The sequence below is a fragment of the Actinia tenebrosa genome, unplaced genomic scaffold (assembly GCF_029948245.1).
Source record: "Actinia tenebrosa isolate PJP-AT-01 unplaced genomic scaffold, QUT_ActTen_1.0 PGA_scaffold0__85_contigs__length_37466705, whole genome shotgun sequence".
Lineage (NCBI taxonomy): Eukaryota > Metazoa > Cnidaria > Anthozoa > Actiniaria > Actiniidae > Actinia > Actinia tenebrosa.
The window spans coordinates 27227163-27245105 of NW_028292569.1; the positions used below are offsets into that span (position 1 = coordinate 27227163).

A 17943-nucleotide genomic window follows, 5' to 3' on the forward strand; every position below is an offset into this window, starting at 1 on the left:
AGCTTTATTCCGCTTTTTTTTTTTTTTTTTTTCCAATATCATTTCAGGATTAAAACTTCAAATATTAAGTGAGAAGGACTAGAGAAGTAGGATAATATATAAAAGTCTAAAATAAAGCATTACTAAAACGCAAATTAAATTTCTCTTAAGTTTTTTTATCTTTTAGAACCACGCTCGACTGATAAATTCCTGTGACGTTTTCGACTAATTCCCTTTAACGTACTCTTATGGAATGCAAAAGGAAAAACGCCCTCATTTGGACATCTATATCTTTCTTCATTGTGTTTTAATTTGTACTCTTTTATGTAAAAATCATATCTGGTCCTTCTACACACGTAGGAAAACGAACGTTCGTTGTGGCCACTGTCGAAACTAGACGATTTAAATGAACTTTTCCGTAAAGAGAATACCAAAATCCAAGCTACCATATTTAGACGCATTGTCTAAACTTCAGTGTGGCTAGAATATAGCTGCCGAATTATCCCGCCATCTCTGCTTTGATTGGATAGAACTTATACTTCCGGCCGCCCCTGATTTGGTAGATAAAGGCTTAACGAGACGTATTAGAGCTTGGACAGTCGCTCGGTAGCTTGGCATTGCTGTAACATATTAGTAAGAGTAATACTACGTCAATGATTCTCGACTTTATATTTTCATTTTCACGCGATTTTTCGCTCAAGGAAGGACTTTGTTTTTTTTTCTAGGGTGGCCAAATGGAGACAGGAAATTTGAACAGCAGTTGTGGATTTGCCGATTCGTTTTCGTCCAACGAGGTTCTGATTCAAGTTACTGTACTGGGTTGTGATCCTAGCCCTGGCTCTTGTAGGAAATGTGTTACTCATCTACGTTGGTGTTGAAAAAACAAATGTTAAGGAAGAGTAACTGTAACGATGTATTTTTACTGAACTTGGGTATTTCTGACATGATTATACCTTTGGTAATACTTCCAAGAGAGATTGCAGTGTACTACAATCAGGAAGACTCGTGGCCCTTTGATCTTGTGTGGGGTGGTTTTACTTGTAAGGTGTATACCTTCCTCAAAAATCTTTCCCCCAGCGTCACCGTCCTCACGCTAATCTCCATGACCATTGACCGATTCTTTGCTATAGTTTACCCAACAAAGATCAAGCTAATATCTAATAAAATTCGCAAAAGTATGATGATTTCTACTTGGGTCATCGGCAGCGCGACCAGCTCTACTTATCTCTTTACGATGAGCATCAAGAAAGACAGTCAAGGAAATAAAGAATGCATTTTGGAATGGCCAAGAAGAGGCTCACTTGCAATTGAAGATTCAAACAACATATTCATGATTTTCAATCTCCTTTCTACTTCCTAATTCCTCTTTTTCTCATGATATTCTTTACAGTCTCATTCTTTCCAAGCTGAAAACCAAATGCCATGTACACTCATCCCAGATGGCTAGAAAAAGAATGGGGGTAGCAAGGAGAGTCACACTCATGACCGTTTGTGTAATTGGGATTTTTTTTGCTTTTCTTTGGACCTTATTATGTCCTAATGGCCTTCCTTGCATTCTACTGGAAGTGGAACTATCCGCCCTTATGTTCATGGCCGACTATCATTTTAACCGTCAGGTTTTAGTTCTTTCTCATGCGGGTGTTAATTCTTTTATATGCGTCTTTCTTATAGAAAGTAATCGACGAAAAGTGGCTACAGCCCTAATGAAAGCAGCGAGGGTTATGACGTCAAGTCACCTAGGAATGAAAAACATACTTGGATCTGCAAACTCTTGCAGCCTACGAAATATGACGGAGAATAGATCAGCCTCGAATATCAGGATTGACGGAAGTCGAATAATAATTCATTGAGTCAAAATTGGCTTTATTGACTTTAATTGAACATATATCTTGTGGCGGCCATAAACCACAGGAAAGGCCGGACAGTCGCCAAAAACAGTTAGGAAAGGGTTTGTTTTCGAAGATTTAGGGCGAAAAGATCATAATTTTCCAAGAGTCTAGTAGTCTAGGTACTGAAATCCACCTGCTAGATGGACTGACATCGAATCCTTCCCTTGAAGACTGTGACTTAATTAATTGCGCTTTCGTTCTGAAAGGTAGGCGTCAATCTAAATACTATTTCTCCGAAACAGAGATCTTGTCTCGGTGAATCAGGAAATATGGGAGACTTATTTATGCTATTGCCATAAAAAACAAAACTGCACTAAAGCGTTTGTCTAAGAAGTTAGACATTATGGCACGATCCCGCGTCTTGACTACTGATTAAAGTCTCAAATGATAATTGAATGAATTTTGTCACTATCAGAAACAACTTTAAATCGTATAAAAATCTCTGAATAGAGTGCATTCAGCCAAACTGTTGAATAGTTAGATAAATTTATCTAACTTAGATAACTATTTATTTGACGTCACCTAAAATAGTAAAAGCGCGCCAAAAAACGGTCATGCTAATCCGGGGCGTTGTTTTACCAGAGAATGAGTGAATAGACATTCATTTGTATCATCGTTTCTCCCCCTTATCTCAGTAGCTGTTTACTCGTAGTTTCAAATTTAGGTGACGTCAGCTAAAATATTAACTAACTTATCTAATTTAGTTGACGTCACCTATTCAACAGTGAGACTGAAAGCACTCTAAAAACAATTAAAAAGAGCTTTAACTTGTTTTCAACATATCAGTTTTATCGTGAGAAGTCTGCACGGCGCTAAAGGACGTACCAGCTGAGCGATGAACACGGCGCGCAAAGCATGAGTGGACAAAATGATCGGCACTAAGCATATTGGAGCTTGAAAGAATGAAGAACTGAAGTTGTTTTTATTCTTCCTTTCCGTATTTCTGCTACTTATAGGCACGTATATTATATCTTAGTCCAAAGAAACCAGAAAAATACGCATAAGTTGAGTTAGAGTAGCCTGGTAATGAGGGCAGACGGCAAAAACAGGTAAACGCACTGTGATTAGTTGAAATCTGAGAATGATCAAGTGAGAACTATTAGAACATCCCAAAATGTCATATTACGCTGTAATAAGAGCATGTAACTGTCGGTGGTAGCCGATATAAAAACCATTAGCCTGGAAAGTTCGATGTCGTATGTGAGTAGAGTTGCTTGTTGTCTCTCCTGTGGCTTCTCGGGTTTTCAGGGTTCACAGGTTTTCCCTCCGCAAAATCAATTTCTAAATTCCAATATTGGAATTCAGAACCGTATTAAGAGCCAGTCTGTAGAAATGCCACTGTTAATACCATCATTGTTGTCATTAAATTCGCGAAGCAATAGATTTAATGTTTATAAAGTTAAAGCTAGCCACAGTGTTTAAATGGGTTTGAAAGGTTCTATTTTTGGGAGTTTTTCATATTGGTAATATAGCTCTGGGGTATCTTACAATTCGGCTTTTTCTAAGTCTATTTATCATATTTATGAAACATATCAAGAATGAAATAATAATTGCTTTAAAATGTATAAATAAGAATACGATGATTGAATTTTTAATTGAAACTAAACAAAACACGTACGTAAAAGTCACCAAGTGATTCTTTACTTCAAGTTCTGATTTCCGACAGATGAATCCGTTTTTTAAAGAGCTAAAAATTGGAGTAATTATGTCGGTAAACACTTTGTACATGAACTATTCTAATGATATTTATTGCTACCAGATAGTAATATTATATTAATGAGTGGACTGAAAAGCCTAACATATATGATGTTAGAAAGTAAAGATGAAAAATAGATCTTGACCAACCATGTTGCCTTCTTTTTTCACTTTAATTGCGCCTTAGGTTGCCACTTGGGCGCGCATTTCATTGCACCTTGCGCTTAGCAAAGTGGCAACGAAAGACCGTGCACAGGGGCGTAGCCAAGATTTTCCGAAGAGGGGGGGGGACGAAATTCAAAAATCCAACATTTTGGTTGAAACCACGAAACGCCAAGGCAAAAAAAAAGAGCTGGCATTAGGTTTTACGTTTTCATTTTGCAAGACTTAGCAAAGCAAATAAAAACTACCGTATAAATTTCAAAGCTCTGCCACTTTATTTCCACAAGGGGGGGGGGGGTAGGGAGTAGGTTTGCCCCCTTGCCTGTGCCCTTGAAGCAATGTAAGGCGAAATGGCAGGAAGTAATCACCACTTCTGTACGGCACTTAAGAGCTTTAATCTTTAATCAGTTATCTCCTTAAATATAGTTGTGCTAGAAAGCTACTACTAACTTTGAGTGTTTGAATTCACTGAAAAAAATTGATGACCAAAACTATTATAATCAAAACTTTATGTGCATGCGATGGGACTCGAACCCTCGTCCACCGAAGAGGAAGAAAAAATACAAAAAGTCGATTCCACTTTGCCATACCCCCGAGACATCCGCAGAGCTGGGGCGTCGTATGGACTTCGGACATGACGGCGATTAAATCCTTCTGCCCTTGGGTGCACGAATTACGCAAGAAAATGTTCTAGCCGAAGCATCAGGGGAGAGACCAGCCGGCCCCCAGACCATATCGGCTAATCCCTTGCATCTCTGCCACGCACGGAATCGGTTGAAAATAGAATATTAAAAAGTCTAGTCTATTCTGAGCATTGTTTTCACGTGTATTGTTATGCTGATTCTCTTATAACCGTGGTCCAGTGGAAAAAACTTGAGCCGTTCGTAGACTGTAAGTCAAGTCCGGTTGAGGAATGTCAGTACCTGGATGGGTGACCGGAAACTTTACCTACTCAAATCCATGTTGTTGTTGTTGTTTTTTTCAAAGGGGGGAGCGGGAGGAACTCTTTTTTTCTTTTTCTTCTACGTTACTGAAATGCTTACTTTACTTGCAATGCTTTTTAGGTTGTATGGTCCAATAATTTTTCATTTATTACTTCTTTCTTTACTAGGAATACTTTCTAGCTATGGTGTAATATTTTCCCATTTCAGACCATGTACAAGAGAATATTCTCTTGTCTTGTGTCATTCCCCTGAGTATTATGTTTTCCTTACTAGTAATCTTTTCAGCTATGGTGCAATGTTTATCAATTTTAGACCATATGTCGTCCTCTTAAGTGTTTTTTCTTTATTAGGAATGCTTTTCAGCTATGGTGCAATGTTTATCCATTTCAGACCGGCAGTGGCATGTTTTCTCATTTCAGACCATGTTTCATTCGTCTGAGTATTATTTCTTTGATTTTTATAATCTAAACGAATTTTTGTTGGCTGTGCGCTCAAGGCAGTGCTTCTTCTTTCAAAGATTCATAACACCAGAAAATAACTCCGAAACTGTTCAAAACCTGAGTATCAAATAGAGCAAAAGAAGAGAATCTACGCCAAAAATAAAAGCTGTGCAGTTGCTTCCTTCTGCACTCCGGACGGAGAGACATTTTGCAAAAACGTTCGTGTTGGTGCTACGCAATGTCAGGTAATGTCATCGGGGCGGTGCCAGCGGTGGTGAGGGGGTGACTAGTCACCCTCCCCCTTTTGCACAATTTTTTTATTGATGACCCTCCCCTCTGAATCCCCAGCCCTCCCCCCTTAAAAAAAGTATCTTTCCCCCACCATTTATGGGTTTCCTGTGGTAATGGCGCAAAGCTAGGTATCCTGTAACCGCCACCACCCCCTTTTTAAGAATCCTGGATCGGTGCCTACAGTATGTTTTATTTTTACACTCTAATAAAGGAAGTTTTTTTTACTATTTGTTTTTAATATAGTTCGTCGAAAATAATAATAAATACGATGCTTTTCTTGAACAAATTTGAATTGTTATTCGCGGACGTAATTTATCAATTATAGCCAAATGATTCAATATTAGCGAATTGGTACTTTAAGGCCAATTATTACATAGTTAGGATTGTACGCGCCCGCTGACTGGTCGAAACCTGTGCTTTATTAGTGAACAGAGCACAGTGCTGACGCCATCTGCGCGCGCGAAGTGCTGCTAGATCCTGCAACCGTCTTTTTTATTTTTCCTAAATAAATTCAATAACGAAAAAAATTAGTAATTATATAATAAAATGAATAAAACAGCTTCTTCCGTGCTCCATTCAGTAATAAAGCACTTAGTTCTTTTGTGCTTACGTCACTTCCTGCGTGTTTCATTACTGATTGGAGAACAGAAGAAGCCGTTTTATTTGTTAAATAACGGTAAGCCACACCCATTAAAATTTTCCGTTACCAAGTTATATGTGATAGAGGTGGTTTCTAACTTTTGCGGCAAGAATCGCTGACAATTTAGACAAGAGTTTCTCCTGCGTGGGAGGAAGGGTTTTATGCGGTGTAAAGCTGCTCTTATTGTTTCTGAACCGCGCCGTTGTTATGCAATCAGACATTAAAACGCATAAAACAAACTTCATTGTAGCGAATGACGATGAATTATTTTGATCTTAGATCGAAGGCAACTTCTTGTGGATCACCGTTTGTACTTTAAGCTGTCAAAATTTCTGGATCGGAATTTTTAGCCAATTCAGCACAGGTAACCCACTGGACTGTCGTTGTCGCTTTATGAGTGTACGTATGCATGACTGCATTAATTATTGTTTTAAAATCGAATGACAGACATCATCTCAACTCCCTTACCTGCGTATAACTTGGCATTTTATAAAATTTGATTTTTTGTTGGAGTTTTTTAACGGAATTTGGTTGCATTGTTGAAGAAGTATCACGTGATCTGAGGTCACGTGTCCCTTATAATAGAACAAACTAATGGCGGAAGTGTACTTAGAGGTATTCTCTTGTGTTGTTGTGAAACAAAGGTCATTTATTTGTGCAAAAGACGTTCAAACTACACCTAAATAATTGCTGAATATTACTGGAAAATGTTATCAAGAAAGAGAGGGATTGAAATTTTGATTGCGATTGCGTTCTGGGCGGATTTGGTGTGCGGATTTTACGAGGAGAAAGAACAGACAAAGTACACGACAGCCAAACTCAACATAACCATTTGTTACTCAGAACGAAAACGTTGTGTTTCTATTCCCCAAGATGGAATTTATGGATCCCAAAGTCCCATCAAAAAGGCTAGTGGCTGGCTTTACAAACTGAGTGACTCAAATATAAATGGTTGTAAAATATTTCAAGTTCATGTCGACAAACCTTGGATTGCTCTCGTTCGAAGGGGTTCTTGTAGATTTGATGACAAAATCACGAACGCCTTTAAGCATAACGCCACCGCCATTATAATCTACCACACCGAAGAATCCGAATTGCCGAAGATGATCAATCTTGATTCACAATCTATTGTTTCTGTAAGCATTACGAAAACTCTCGGCGAAAAGTTAATCGAAATGATGTTGATGAACAACGAAACCCTCTTCGTACAGATTAATGTCGGTTTGCCGCACACGAAATGGCAAGTCAATCCGACATCAGTGTTGTTCGTCTCTGTCTCCTTTATCGTTTTAATGGTTATTTCATTGGCCTGGCTTGTATTCTATTATGTTCAAAGATTCCGCTATGTCCATGCTCGCGACAAAACTGAAGTAAGTATGACATTAGAGAGGACTATAAGACTTTAAGTTTGTTTAAGTTTACTTATTTTGTATTTTTATGTTATAAATTAGAAACACAGATCCTCCGCCTATTTGACGTGCTTGTATTATTATTTTTGTATGTGTTTGGTACTAACATCGTTTAAAATATATTCCCTTCTGTGCGAAGAACAGAAATGAATTAAATTTTTTTTGGCCGACACAGGAAAATTCTCGAATGTAAAATAATCGAGAAGATAAATCTGCAGCACATTCTTGTGATTAATTGTTGTCGTATATATATGACTATTCTTATTTATGATATTTTTGGGGGGAGGAGAAAGAATGGAATAATCTGTTTTTGATAGACATTTGATGGCTCAGTTAAAAAATGTCAACTATTTTGATGTTACTGGGCAAAACATTTAATTAGGATAAATTATTGTTATTATTATTATTAAGAAAGTTGTCAACTTCTAAATGCTATATCACTATCTATGCTATCCCCAGGGCATGGAACGTAACCCTGGTGCTATATCTACGAGAATAAACTACTTGAAACAAGAAAATTAGAAACTAAAGTAAAAGGAAAACCCATATTATCTTGACCATAGTAACAGTACAACTTGGCCTAATGCTAATATGCACATATTAATCCCTATATTGTTCTTCTATTGTTATTGCATCCTTTTCAAATGACTTGCTTCATACTAAAACAAAGTGCATGGCTGGGTATTCTGAGGTTGTTTCTTATTATTTTTATTATCATTATTATTGTTATATATTTTGAGGTTTCAATTGAAGCATATACCACTACAGAAGGAAAGGATATGCCTGTTTATTTCCACAGGAATCTTTCAGAAAACCAATTGCTAGTTTTCTGTTTATTTACATATTTTTCTGACTGTTTTCTAACATTTCAGAAACGATTGACATCAGCTGCAAAAAAAGCTATTGCAAAGCTGTCTACCCGTACTGTTAGTAAAAAGGTTTGTGTTTATTAGTATTTAAAGTGTATATGACACGAAAAAATTTTAATGTTAAGAATGTGTAGTTTAATGGCATTAATAAGAATATCACGGTTAAATTTGTTCCAAAAACGCATTTCTCTAGAAATTCAAAAAATTTTAGCACGAGTTGTGACGTCATTTTGTTTACAAGTCTCCAGATTTAGTTGCAAATACATGAAATATGTTTGAATATAGAATCTTAATTTCAAGTAGTACACTTTTCAGTTTCCCAACATTGGAAGAGTACTACGTAAGCTATCAAATGAAGCTGACTAAAATATGTCTTTTGTTGTTAATTTATATGAATTACAATTTATATTTAGTACATTACTACTGAATCTAGAGTACGTGTCAACAAAATGACGTCACAAATTGGGATTAACTTTCGCAAATATCTCAAGAAATAAGCTTTTGAAACAAATTTTGTTACGATATATTTATTATTACTAACAAACTATACATTTTAAATGATGGAATGTTTTCGTGTCATATACACTTTAACTGTTGTGCTTAGCCAACACTTGTAACTATTATCTAGATCAAAGCACAGCAAACCTTCATAAACTCAAATTGCCTGACTTTAACTCTGGTTAGGACAGTCTGCAATTCAGCATAAAACCTAGTTTTGTATGTTCTGGACCCCTTGTTAATGTGTAGCAGTTTTTAACAGTCAAGAGGTCAAGATAGGAAAAAACTGTGCCCCAGGTCTTTTCAATTTATCTCCTCATTTGTAGCCAGTAAATAACTGTTCTATATTTTCCCCCATTACTTTTCCGCTTGTTTTTATTATCATATTCTGTTGCTTAGCAATTCAGTTTCCCAGAATATTGGATTGGATTGTGGTCAGATATAGCAAATGCTGCCTGTTCCAACAGCCAATTAGAACTCACGATTTTTAAGATACTTGACTCGAAATAAATTTAATATGTCAAAGTATCTCCACTATGGCTTGATTAATTATTACCTTCAGGTAATAAAGTGGTATGTTAACTGTTTTTCTTTATTTTTAAGGATGAAGAAGAGGAGGTTGATAGCTGCCCTGTTTGTTTAGATGGCTACAAAGGTGGAGAAACACTCAGAATATTACCTTGTCAGTAAGTCAATAATGTCAGTCTTTAGCATGGATTTCATTTGAGGTCAGCGAACTCCTGCTCCTACATTCTATATTTTAGCCATTTTATATCCCAATTATACGCCCCCTTCATAGATACAGCCACCTAATAAGGTAAACCATTCGCCTTCTTGAAATTTTGATGGAATACTTGCCCTAGACTATCAATCCTTCGTTTGCACATGAGAAGACACATGAATATGGATACCACTCAAACAAAGAATTCTCAAGAGAATGAAATGTGTTATGAAATGGGAAAGCATTACTTCAAAGCTAAAATGGTCTGTTGGTATTTTCGTAGTGGGAAATATTTTTGTAGTGGGAAATATTTTTGTACTGGAAAATATTTTTGTACTGGAAAATATTTTTGTACTGGAAAATATTTCTGTACTGGGAAATATTTTTGTACTCGGAATAATTTTGGTATTGGGAAATATTTTTACTGTCTGGCATACATATCTGTGTGCTGAAATGCACATTCTTGTACTGACATTAATGTACTTGTACTGTGTTTGATATTTTTGTATTGCCCCTGTGGGCCACCGTAATTATTGGTAATCATTTTACAATTTAGGCCTAGGTCAAATGTCGAACTTTCCATGCACCGAACTCATTAAAAACAATGGATATCAGGTGATAATGAGGCAGCATTCTTTGATGTAATTGTGCATGGAAAGTTCGACGTTTGCCCTAGGCCTTATAACACTAACGATAACATAAATATAATATGCATTACAATAACATTATATTTGATATTTTTGTTTTGCACTTTTTTCAGACATGAGTTTCATAAGCTGTGTATTGATCCATGGCTTGTTGAGCATAGAACGTGTCCGATGTGCAAGCTTAACATTTTAAAAGAATTAGAAGTGGTAAGCAAAATACATCTATACATTTCCAACTTGTCTGGTCAATTCTTTGTCTTGAAAGTTATTTTGACCAGTAACATTAAAGTTACTAGAGACCTTTGTGGGTAACGTTTTCAAATAATATAAAAGCTTGTAAGCTGATTTGCCATTTTCAACAAATTTTTTCTTAGAAATATTAAACATTTCGCAAGTTATTAAAAAAACATGATATGAGGTAAAACGGCAACCAACGTCAAGTTTTTTTTTTGAACGTTTCAACTTTAAACTCAAAAACTTTTTAAGGAAGCGAAAATTCAAAAATCACCCACACCCTTTTGTAGTTTATCACATAGTGAAATTCTTTTGGCTATGCGTGCTAAAGCCATTAATTCACATTTATGGAACATCCGCGATTCATGTTTAACGCTCCAGTATTGTTTCAAAATAGGAAATTGCTTTCAAATGATATATTTTTCGTAATCTTTATCATCTGACCTTTAAAACAATATATAGTTTTATTGAGTTCTGTCCTGACAGTATCAACAAATTTGTGTGACTGTCATCTAAAAAGCCTCTGCCAGAGGACTGTGATCTTCCAAAACTTCAATTTCTTTCTTTCTGTTTTTTTGGGGGGGGATGGGGTGGGGAGTGTGGTTGGTGTAGTGGACAGAGCACTCACCACTCAACTAGGGTTTGATACACAAGCCCTGCTTTGTTGATGGTCTCCTGCTCTTATTGATTTTGTATTTGTAACAATTTCCCTTTTGATGTTCTTACAGCCAGTCACTGAAAATAGAAATAGTAGTGTTGAGGTGGAAGCAGCTACTACAATAGAGCCAACACAGGAGAATGAAGATCACCATAATGCTGCTGATAATCCAATTGTGTTCATTGGGGAAATTGAAGATAGCTCAGTTGGGTTGTCACGAAGGCAAAGTATTGATGGGGAAAGTTCAGGTATTAATGCCTAGTTTTCTATTACATATTTCTGCTTCATCTTTCTTTTAGTGATGCTTATTCTTAAAGATTAGTTTTGATTTTTGAAAGTCAATAGAAGCCATTATTGCATTCTGTATACAGTATGGATGATATTTTTTGTTTTCCATTAAATAGGAAGCTCAGACTCGTCAGCTAGAATTCTTCATGTGAATGCTGATATTAATTGGGAACGTGATGAACAAACTAGCTCCACATCCAACTTAATGGATTCGTCATCTCTAAGAACATAAAATAGCTTGGGAGGTGCTGTACATGGAGCTAATAAACTATGTGTGATTATTTTTTGCAAGATAAAGGAATTATTGTGTATGGTAGAGTATGAGAATCAAGAATGTTTGCCCTATGGAGTGTCATAGGCTTCAGATTCATTTTATTTTATAATTTTTTTTGGCTTTATGAACCTGATAGTTTTTAAGCAACACAAGAAAAATGAATCACAACCAAATGAAAATGGGCAATACACAAGATTATTAGGTGTTTGCCTAACATTCAAAGTATTTCCCACAAATAATAAAATTAGGTATAATGTAGGGCTTAAGAAAGAGCTGGTCAATCACCGGTCATGATGAATAGCCAAATATAGTTTTTTGCTCAGTCATACCTTATTTCTCGCTTAACTTTACTGGTCAAAATGACCGGCAAGGCAAACATTTGACTGGACAAGCTCAAGTATTCTGGCTGGATATTGTACATTGACTGGCCACTTATTTAAGCCCTGATGTAAAATATGTTCCCAACAATAATCAACATGTGACATTTTTTTCAGTCACAAGTTTCTTTTTGAGTGTTATTGCTTTAATTGCTTCAGCATTACAACTTCCTACCATTTAGAATGAAGGATCAAGATATTTTTACTGAAGAGGGAGTGCCGTCATTCTGACAGTTAAGGCTTGAAATTATATGTCCCTTTCTTACATTTTGAAAAGTTTTCCCTCTGGGGCTACAGCTAAGGAACAAAAAAATTAGTGACTCCCTCCTCTTTGTTTAGAGGACTCTGTTATGATAGGAATGCATTTGGTTGACATCCACTGAAAATCGAAATCAGTTTTTTGAAAAAAACTCATTTCACTTAAAAGTCGCTTGCAATAAATATTGTGAACAGCTGCAAGCGAAAATCGAATTTACTGAAAAATTTTTCCAATTCTCAACCTGCTCCAAAAGCCATTTAAGTTTATTAGTTATTTGCAGTATATGAAATATCTGATAGCATCCGTAATTAGAAAATATAAGGTACACTGGATTATTATTTGTCTAATTTCCATGACTATCAATAGTTATTCATGGTTCCAATTCCCCTTGTTACTGTTGCTATTGTGCTTACTACCCCTACATAAAACATTAGCTAAGATATCTCAAAATTTAACATTCTGATCACAGAAAATTATTTACAAATAGTTTCATTTGTGTACTGTCCTGTGAAAATAAAAAAATGCCTTGTAGTATTGTTTAAAACAGATACTGAATAGAAATTTATGGTACAAAATTTTGACTCTACTGGGAAAACTGCTGCAACAGTGATTGACTTGCTATATAATCTGAGTCGGAACCATGAATCTTTGTTTAACCCACTATAATATAGTAACATGTCTTATAAACATTACCAAGCACCATTTCTGTTGTTTTCAATTATTGACTAACATATCAACTACAAGATTTTGTTTCAAGTTTGAGATCATTGCATAAAATTTACACCAGATAATTAACCCTGTAATGTACTGCCATCCATCATAATTAGTTAAGTTAGAGTATGTAAATATTTCACATGATTGTAGATTAATAAAATAGCAGTATTCTGAACTCCCTTGTGTTTGCTTTTTGTTCTTCAGTCACATGAAGAGGAGGGAGGAACAGACAGGACTGTCAGTTTTTTTCCATTTGTTTTAGAACAATATTCAATATGGGTGGCAATAAACACAGCAAGTGACTTATTTGCTTCAGTCCTTATACATAAAAACCCTGTACCTACTCTGCTATACAAGTCTTTCAATATATTTCCATGGCGATTCAAATAATAAAATGTGCACTTTTAGTTACAACAGCTTTTCAAGGGTTTTAGCAGAAAAGGCGAAACAAAAGTGAATGTCTCAAAAATTATTTTATGCCAAAAAAATTTTTTTTTTAATTATTTAAGTGTCTATTTGTTCTAGCACTTTTACACTAATTTGGGACACTTTTCATTCACATATACTACCATTCAATATTCTATGCACACAATCCTCAACTTATGGATTTTTACAGAGGAAGGAAACTGAAAAACCTTTAGTAAACAAACCTTTGGAATTACAGTGGTGAAAGACAATGTGTTAGCAGCGTACACCACCAATGCTAGTGTAACTCATAAATGGGGAAAACATTGAGCCAGACTTAGAGCAAGTAGTATACAATAAAATCACCCTGGCCAACACTGAAAGGATGTAACAATGCCACAGTTGTTACAGCTTTTTTACACAAACCCCAAAATCGATGAAAATTTTTAAAGCCATGGAATTATCCTACTACTTACAAATTCAATGACTTGAGTTTTTAGAAAGATAAATGAAACCAATTTCTTCACTTCAAGTTAGTTGTAATAAAATGATATGCCTTCTTGACTATTCTGTGTTTGCTATTTATATGATATGAATAGTTTACATTGGCCAACCTAGAGTTGAGAAAAACTGGACTGAATTGCAATGCATTGTGGGACTGTTAGGGTACGAAATACTAAAATTTCATTTTGGAAATATGTCCCTTAAAACAATCCCACAATGCTGCAATGCCAATACAACCCAGTTTTTTCCTCGACCTTAGAATGGCTTTTATGATATTACATAAATTATTTTTAATCTTTTTTATCTATTTATCTATTGTCATGATCCATTTGACTGTACATTTTGCTGCTCAAAACACAGTTAGCAATGCAAATACTCCATACAGCAAAGCACATGGGTATGCAACTAGCAACTGCTGAGAATCCATTGCAAGAACAGTCACAAATAGTTTTGATGCCGTAAGACTGCACCATCCTATCGTCACAGCTGTTAAAACTGTGCCAAGCATACCCCTAAAAATGCCAAGAAAAAGAGATAATTTTGGTTAAATTTACACAGATTTTTTTAAGTCTATGAAGAACTTACAATTTTACAATTCCTTTTGACATCATTGACTGCAATTACAGTAAAGTGCATACCATATATCCATGAAAAACTTGACTAACAAAATCATACAAACTAGAGCAAAGTTTTGTAAGTCTACTGAACTTACTAATTTGTGCAAATTTGTGCAGTTTTTTTTACAAAGTTTTAAACAAATATATGGTATGCACTCTAAGAAGTTTTAATTAAAATTGGTACCGTAAAACATAATTATATTATTAAGAATATGCACAAGAAAGTATTTCAACTTACTGTAATGAAAATATGATGGAAATGCCTGATAGTAATACCATTGGTAAAAGACAGTATCCAAGAACACTGATGACGCAACCAGCATTGACACCAGTCATGCTCATCAAATTTAGAATTGCATAAAGAGATAAGCAGCCGAGGACACCCACGCCATAGATGTAACCAAATCCATGGACCTTTCCTGACTGAAATTAATATAAAGACATCAGTCCTGATAAAATTTTAAAACATTTAGATAATAAAATAATGATGCAATGATTTGCAATTCAAATAGTACCCTTTTCTATGTCCATATTCAAAGGCACTTACAATCATGAGGTGGTTAGTAGGAATTGTAGGCAATACCTGTTTTTTTTTTACCTCCTCAGTGGTTTTTTTATGTCCCTCCGATATTGTCTAGTAATGATGAAGTGTTGAGAGATTGGGCTGCCATTTAAAGTGGTCATCCAAGCCACTTGAAAGTCAAACTATTTGTAGATGTAATTAAAAAGGCAGCACTTTCTCCACGGTTGTTTTAAGACCCTGAGTGTTCAGTAAATCCAACCACCAAGGCTTGAACCCATGACCTCCCACACAACAGTCTGATGCTCAACCGAGCCAACCGTGTGGCGGTTAAACAATAACACAGGGGTGAGTCAATAACACAAATATATGTATAACAATAACACAGTGGTGAGTGATCAAGTGGGTGGACAAGGGGGCAATTTTATTTTTTGTGAAACGTGATGATTTTGTACCACCCTGTAATTACAACTTGATAAGATCTAAATATTTAATGTGTGTGCCACCCTTGCCATTTATTTGTGTTTTATACTTACAAGAAGTAAAAAGCCTCCAAAAGCAAGACAGAATACCAAAGGGCCAGCTAAATCAGTATCATCCATGATATTTGATTCTATTTGTTGTAGTGGGTTAAGGACAGACAATGTCTGCAAAATTGTAAGACCATTAAAAAATTCAAATTCATTTCAATTACTGTTAGTTAATACAAAAATAGTTCAAATTCATTTTATTATTGTTAGTTTATTGATAGAATTACCTGTAACACAACAATAATCATTATTGATTATACAAAAAAAAATATTATTACCTTCTGCCAAATATGTTCAAAGTTTATTCCAAGTTCTATAATAAAGCAAAAGTATTACCAGAAAAATCCAAAAAAATTGTAAGTTAAAATATCTATTCACCGATGCCGTATCTGCTGAGATATTGATGATAAAAGAAGTGCAGTTAAAATAAGCTTAAGCATAAATACCAGTTTACAACTTTTATTAAGCTTACCTTCCAGCAATGGAGGCTCGTCCTCAAAGCTCGTGTAATCTTCACTCGTTTGCTTAGGCTGCATAAAACCCGAAAAGCTAGGCTCACTCATAGCAGTAGGTCCTGATGCTCCATAGTCATAAGTCTGTGGATTATAAAAACCTGTGTTGTTGGGATATGAAGACGAATTATAAGAATTGTACCCTGTTGCTGATTGTGTCTGTCCATACTGCGAGTAGCTCTGCGCGTATTCTGACTGATTTTGCGGCTGTTGGTGTTCAGTTTGATCATAGTAATTGCTGCTTTGAGCTTGGGAGTTGTAAGAGTATCCACTATCAAAGAAATCTTGGTCGATCTCGACAGAACTTTCACCTCCAAACGTCGACATGTTTTCGAAGAAGGTTCTGTTGTTTGGGTCAGTACTTCATGTAAGACCCCATGTAATGGCACTATTATGCATGGTTCTACACTGTATACATACACGATATAGGATATACTTATAATGTTACTTATATCACTGTATTCATGTGTATTCACTGTATTCATGTGTATTCACTGTATTCATGTGTATTCATGTGTATTCATGTGTATTCACTGTTATCATGTGTATTCACTGTGATCATGTGTATTCACTGTTATCATGTGTGTTCACTGTGATCATGTGTGTTCACTGTGATCATGTGTGTTCACTGTGATCATGTGTATTCACTGTAATCATGTGTGTTCACTGTGATCATGTGTGTTCACTACCATCATGTGTATTCACTGTAATCATGTGTATTCACTGTAATCATGTGTATTCACTGCAATCATGTGTGTTCACTGTATTAATGTGTGTTCACTGTCATCATGTGTATTCACTGTAATCATGTGTATTCATGTGTATTCACTGTTATCATGTGTATTCACTGTGATCATGTGTGTTCACTGTGATCATGTGTATTCACTGTTATTATGTGTATTCACTGTGATCATGTGTATTCACTGTATTCATGTGTGTTCACTGCAATCATGTGTATTCACTGTAATCATGTGTATTCACTGTAATCACGTGTATTCACTGTGATCATGTGTGTTCACTACCATCATGTGTATTCACTGTAATCATGTGTATTCATGTGTATTCACTGTTATCATGTGTATTCACTGTGATCATGTGTGTTCACTGTGATCATGTGTATTCACTGTTATCATGTGTATTCACTGTGATCATGTGTATTCACTGTTATCATGTGTGTTCACTGTGATCATGTGTGTTCACTGTGATCATGTGTGTTCACTGTGATCATGTGTATTCACTGTAATCATGTGTGTTCACTGTGATCATGTGTGTTCACTACCATCATGTGTATTCACTGTAATCATGTGTATTCACTGTAATCATGTGTATTCACTGTAATCATGTGTTTTCACTGTATTAATGTGTGTTCACTGTCATCATGTGTATTCACTGTAATCATGTGTATTCACTGTAATCACGTGTATTCATGTGTATTCACTGTATTGATGTGTATTCACTGTATTAATGTGTATTCACTGTGATCATGTGTGTTCACTGTCATCATGTGTATTCACTGTATTCATGTGTGTTTACTGCAATCATGTGTATTCACTGTAATCAGGTGTGTTCACTGTGATCATGTGTGTTCATGTGTATTCACTGCAATCATGTGTATTCACTGTTATCATGTGTATTCATGTGTATTCACTGTAATCATGTGTATTCACTGTTATCAAGTGTATTCACTGTGATCATGTGTATTCACTGTGATCATGTGTATTCACTGCAATCATGTGTATTCACTGTTATCATGTGTATTCATGTGTATTCACTGCAATCATGTGTATTCACTGTTATCAAGTGTATTCACTGTTATCATGTGTATTCACTGTGATCATGTGTATTCACTGTTATCATGTGTATTCAC

General features: G+C 35.6%; 2 protein-coding genes across 2 annotated transcripts; one reads left to right on the forward strand and one right to left on the reverse strand.

Annotated features, from left to right (window-relative positions):
• The first annotated feature begins 6609 nt into the window (after window positions 1–6609).
• On the forward strand, window positions 6610–13163 carry LOC116293729 (RING finger protein 150). Its single transcript, XM_089038270.1, has 6 exons — window positions 6610–7410; window positions 8322–8387; window positions 9420–9502; window positions 10298–10391; window positions 11147–11324; window positions 11481–13163. Exons 1-6 carry the CDS (start codon window positions 6748–6750, stop codon window positions 11594–11596), a joined length of 1200 nt encoding a protein of 399 aa, XP_088894396.1. The 5' UTR covers window positions 6610–6747; the 3' UTR covers window positions 11597–13163.
• Window positions 12520–16443, reverse strand: LOC116293741 (protein YIPF5). The gene is made up of 5 exons (XM_031701204.2): window positions 16037–16443; window positions 15843–15877; window positions 15571–15681; window positions 14753–14937; window positions 12520–14409 (listed from the first exon to the last, which is right to left on the reverse strand). Exons 1-5 carry the CDS (start codon window positions 16401–16403, stop codon window positions 14247–14249), a joined length of 861 nt encoding a protein of 286 aa, XP_031557064.1. The 5' UTR covers window positions 16404–16443; the 3' UTR covers window positions 12520–14246.
• Window positions 16444–17943: the final 1500 nt, after the last annotated feature.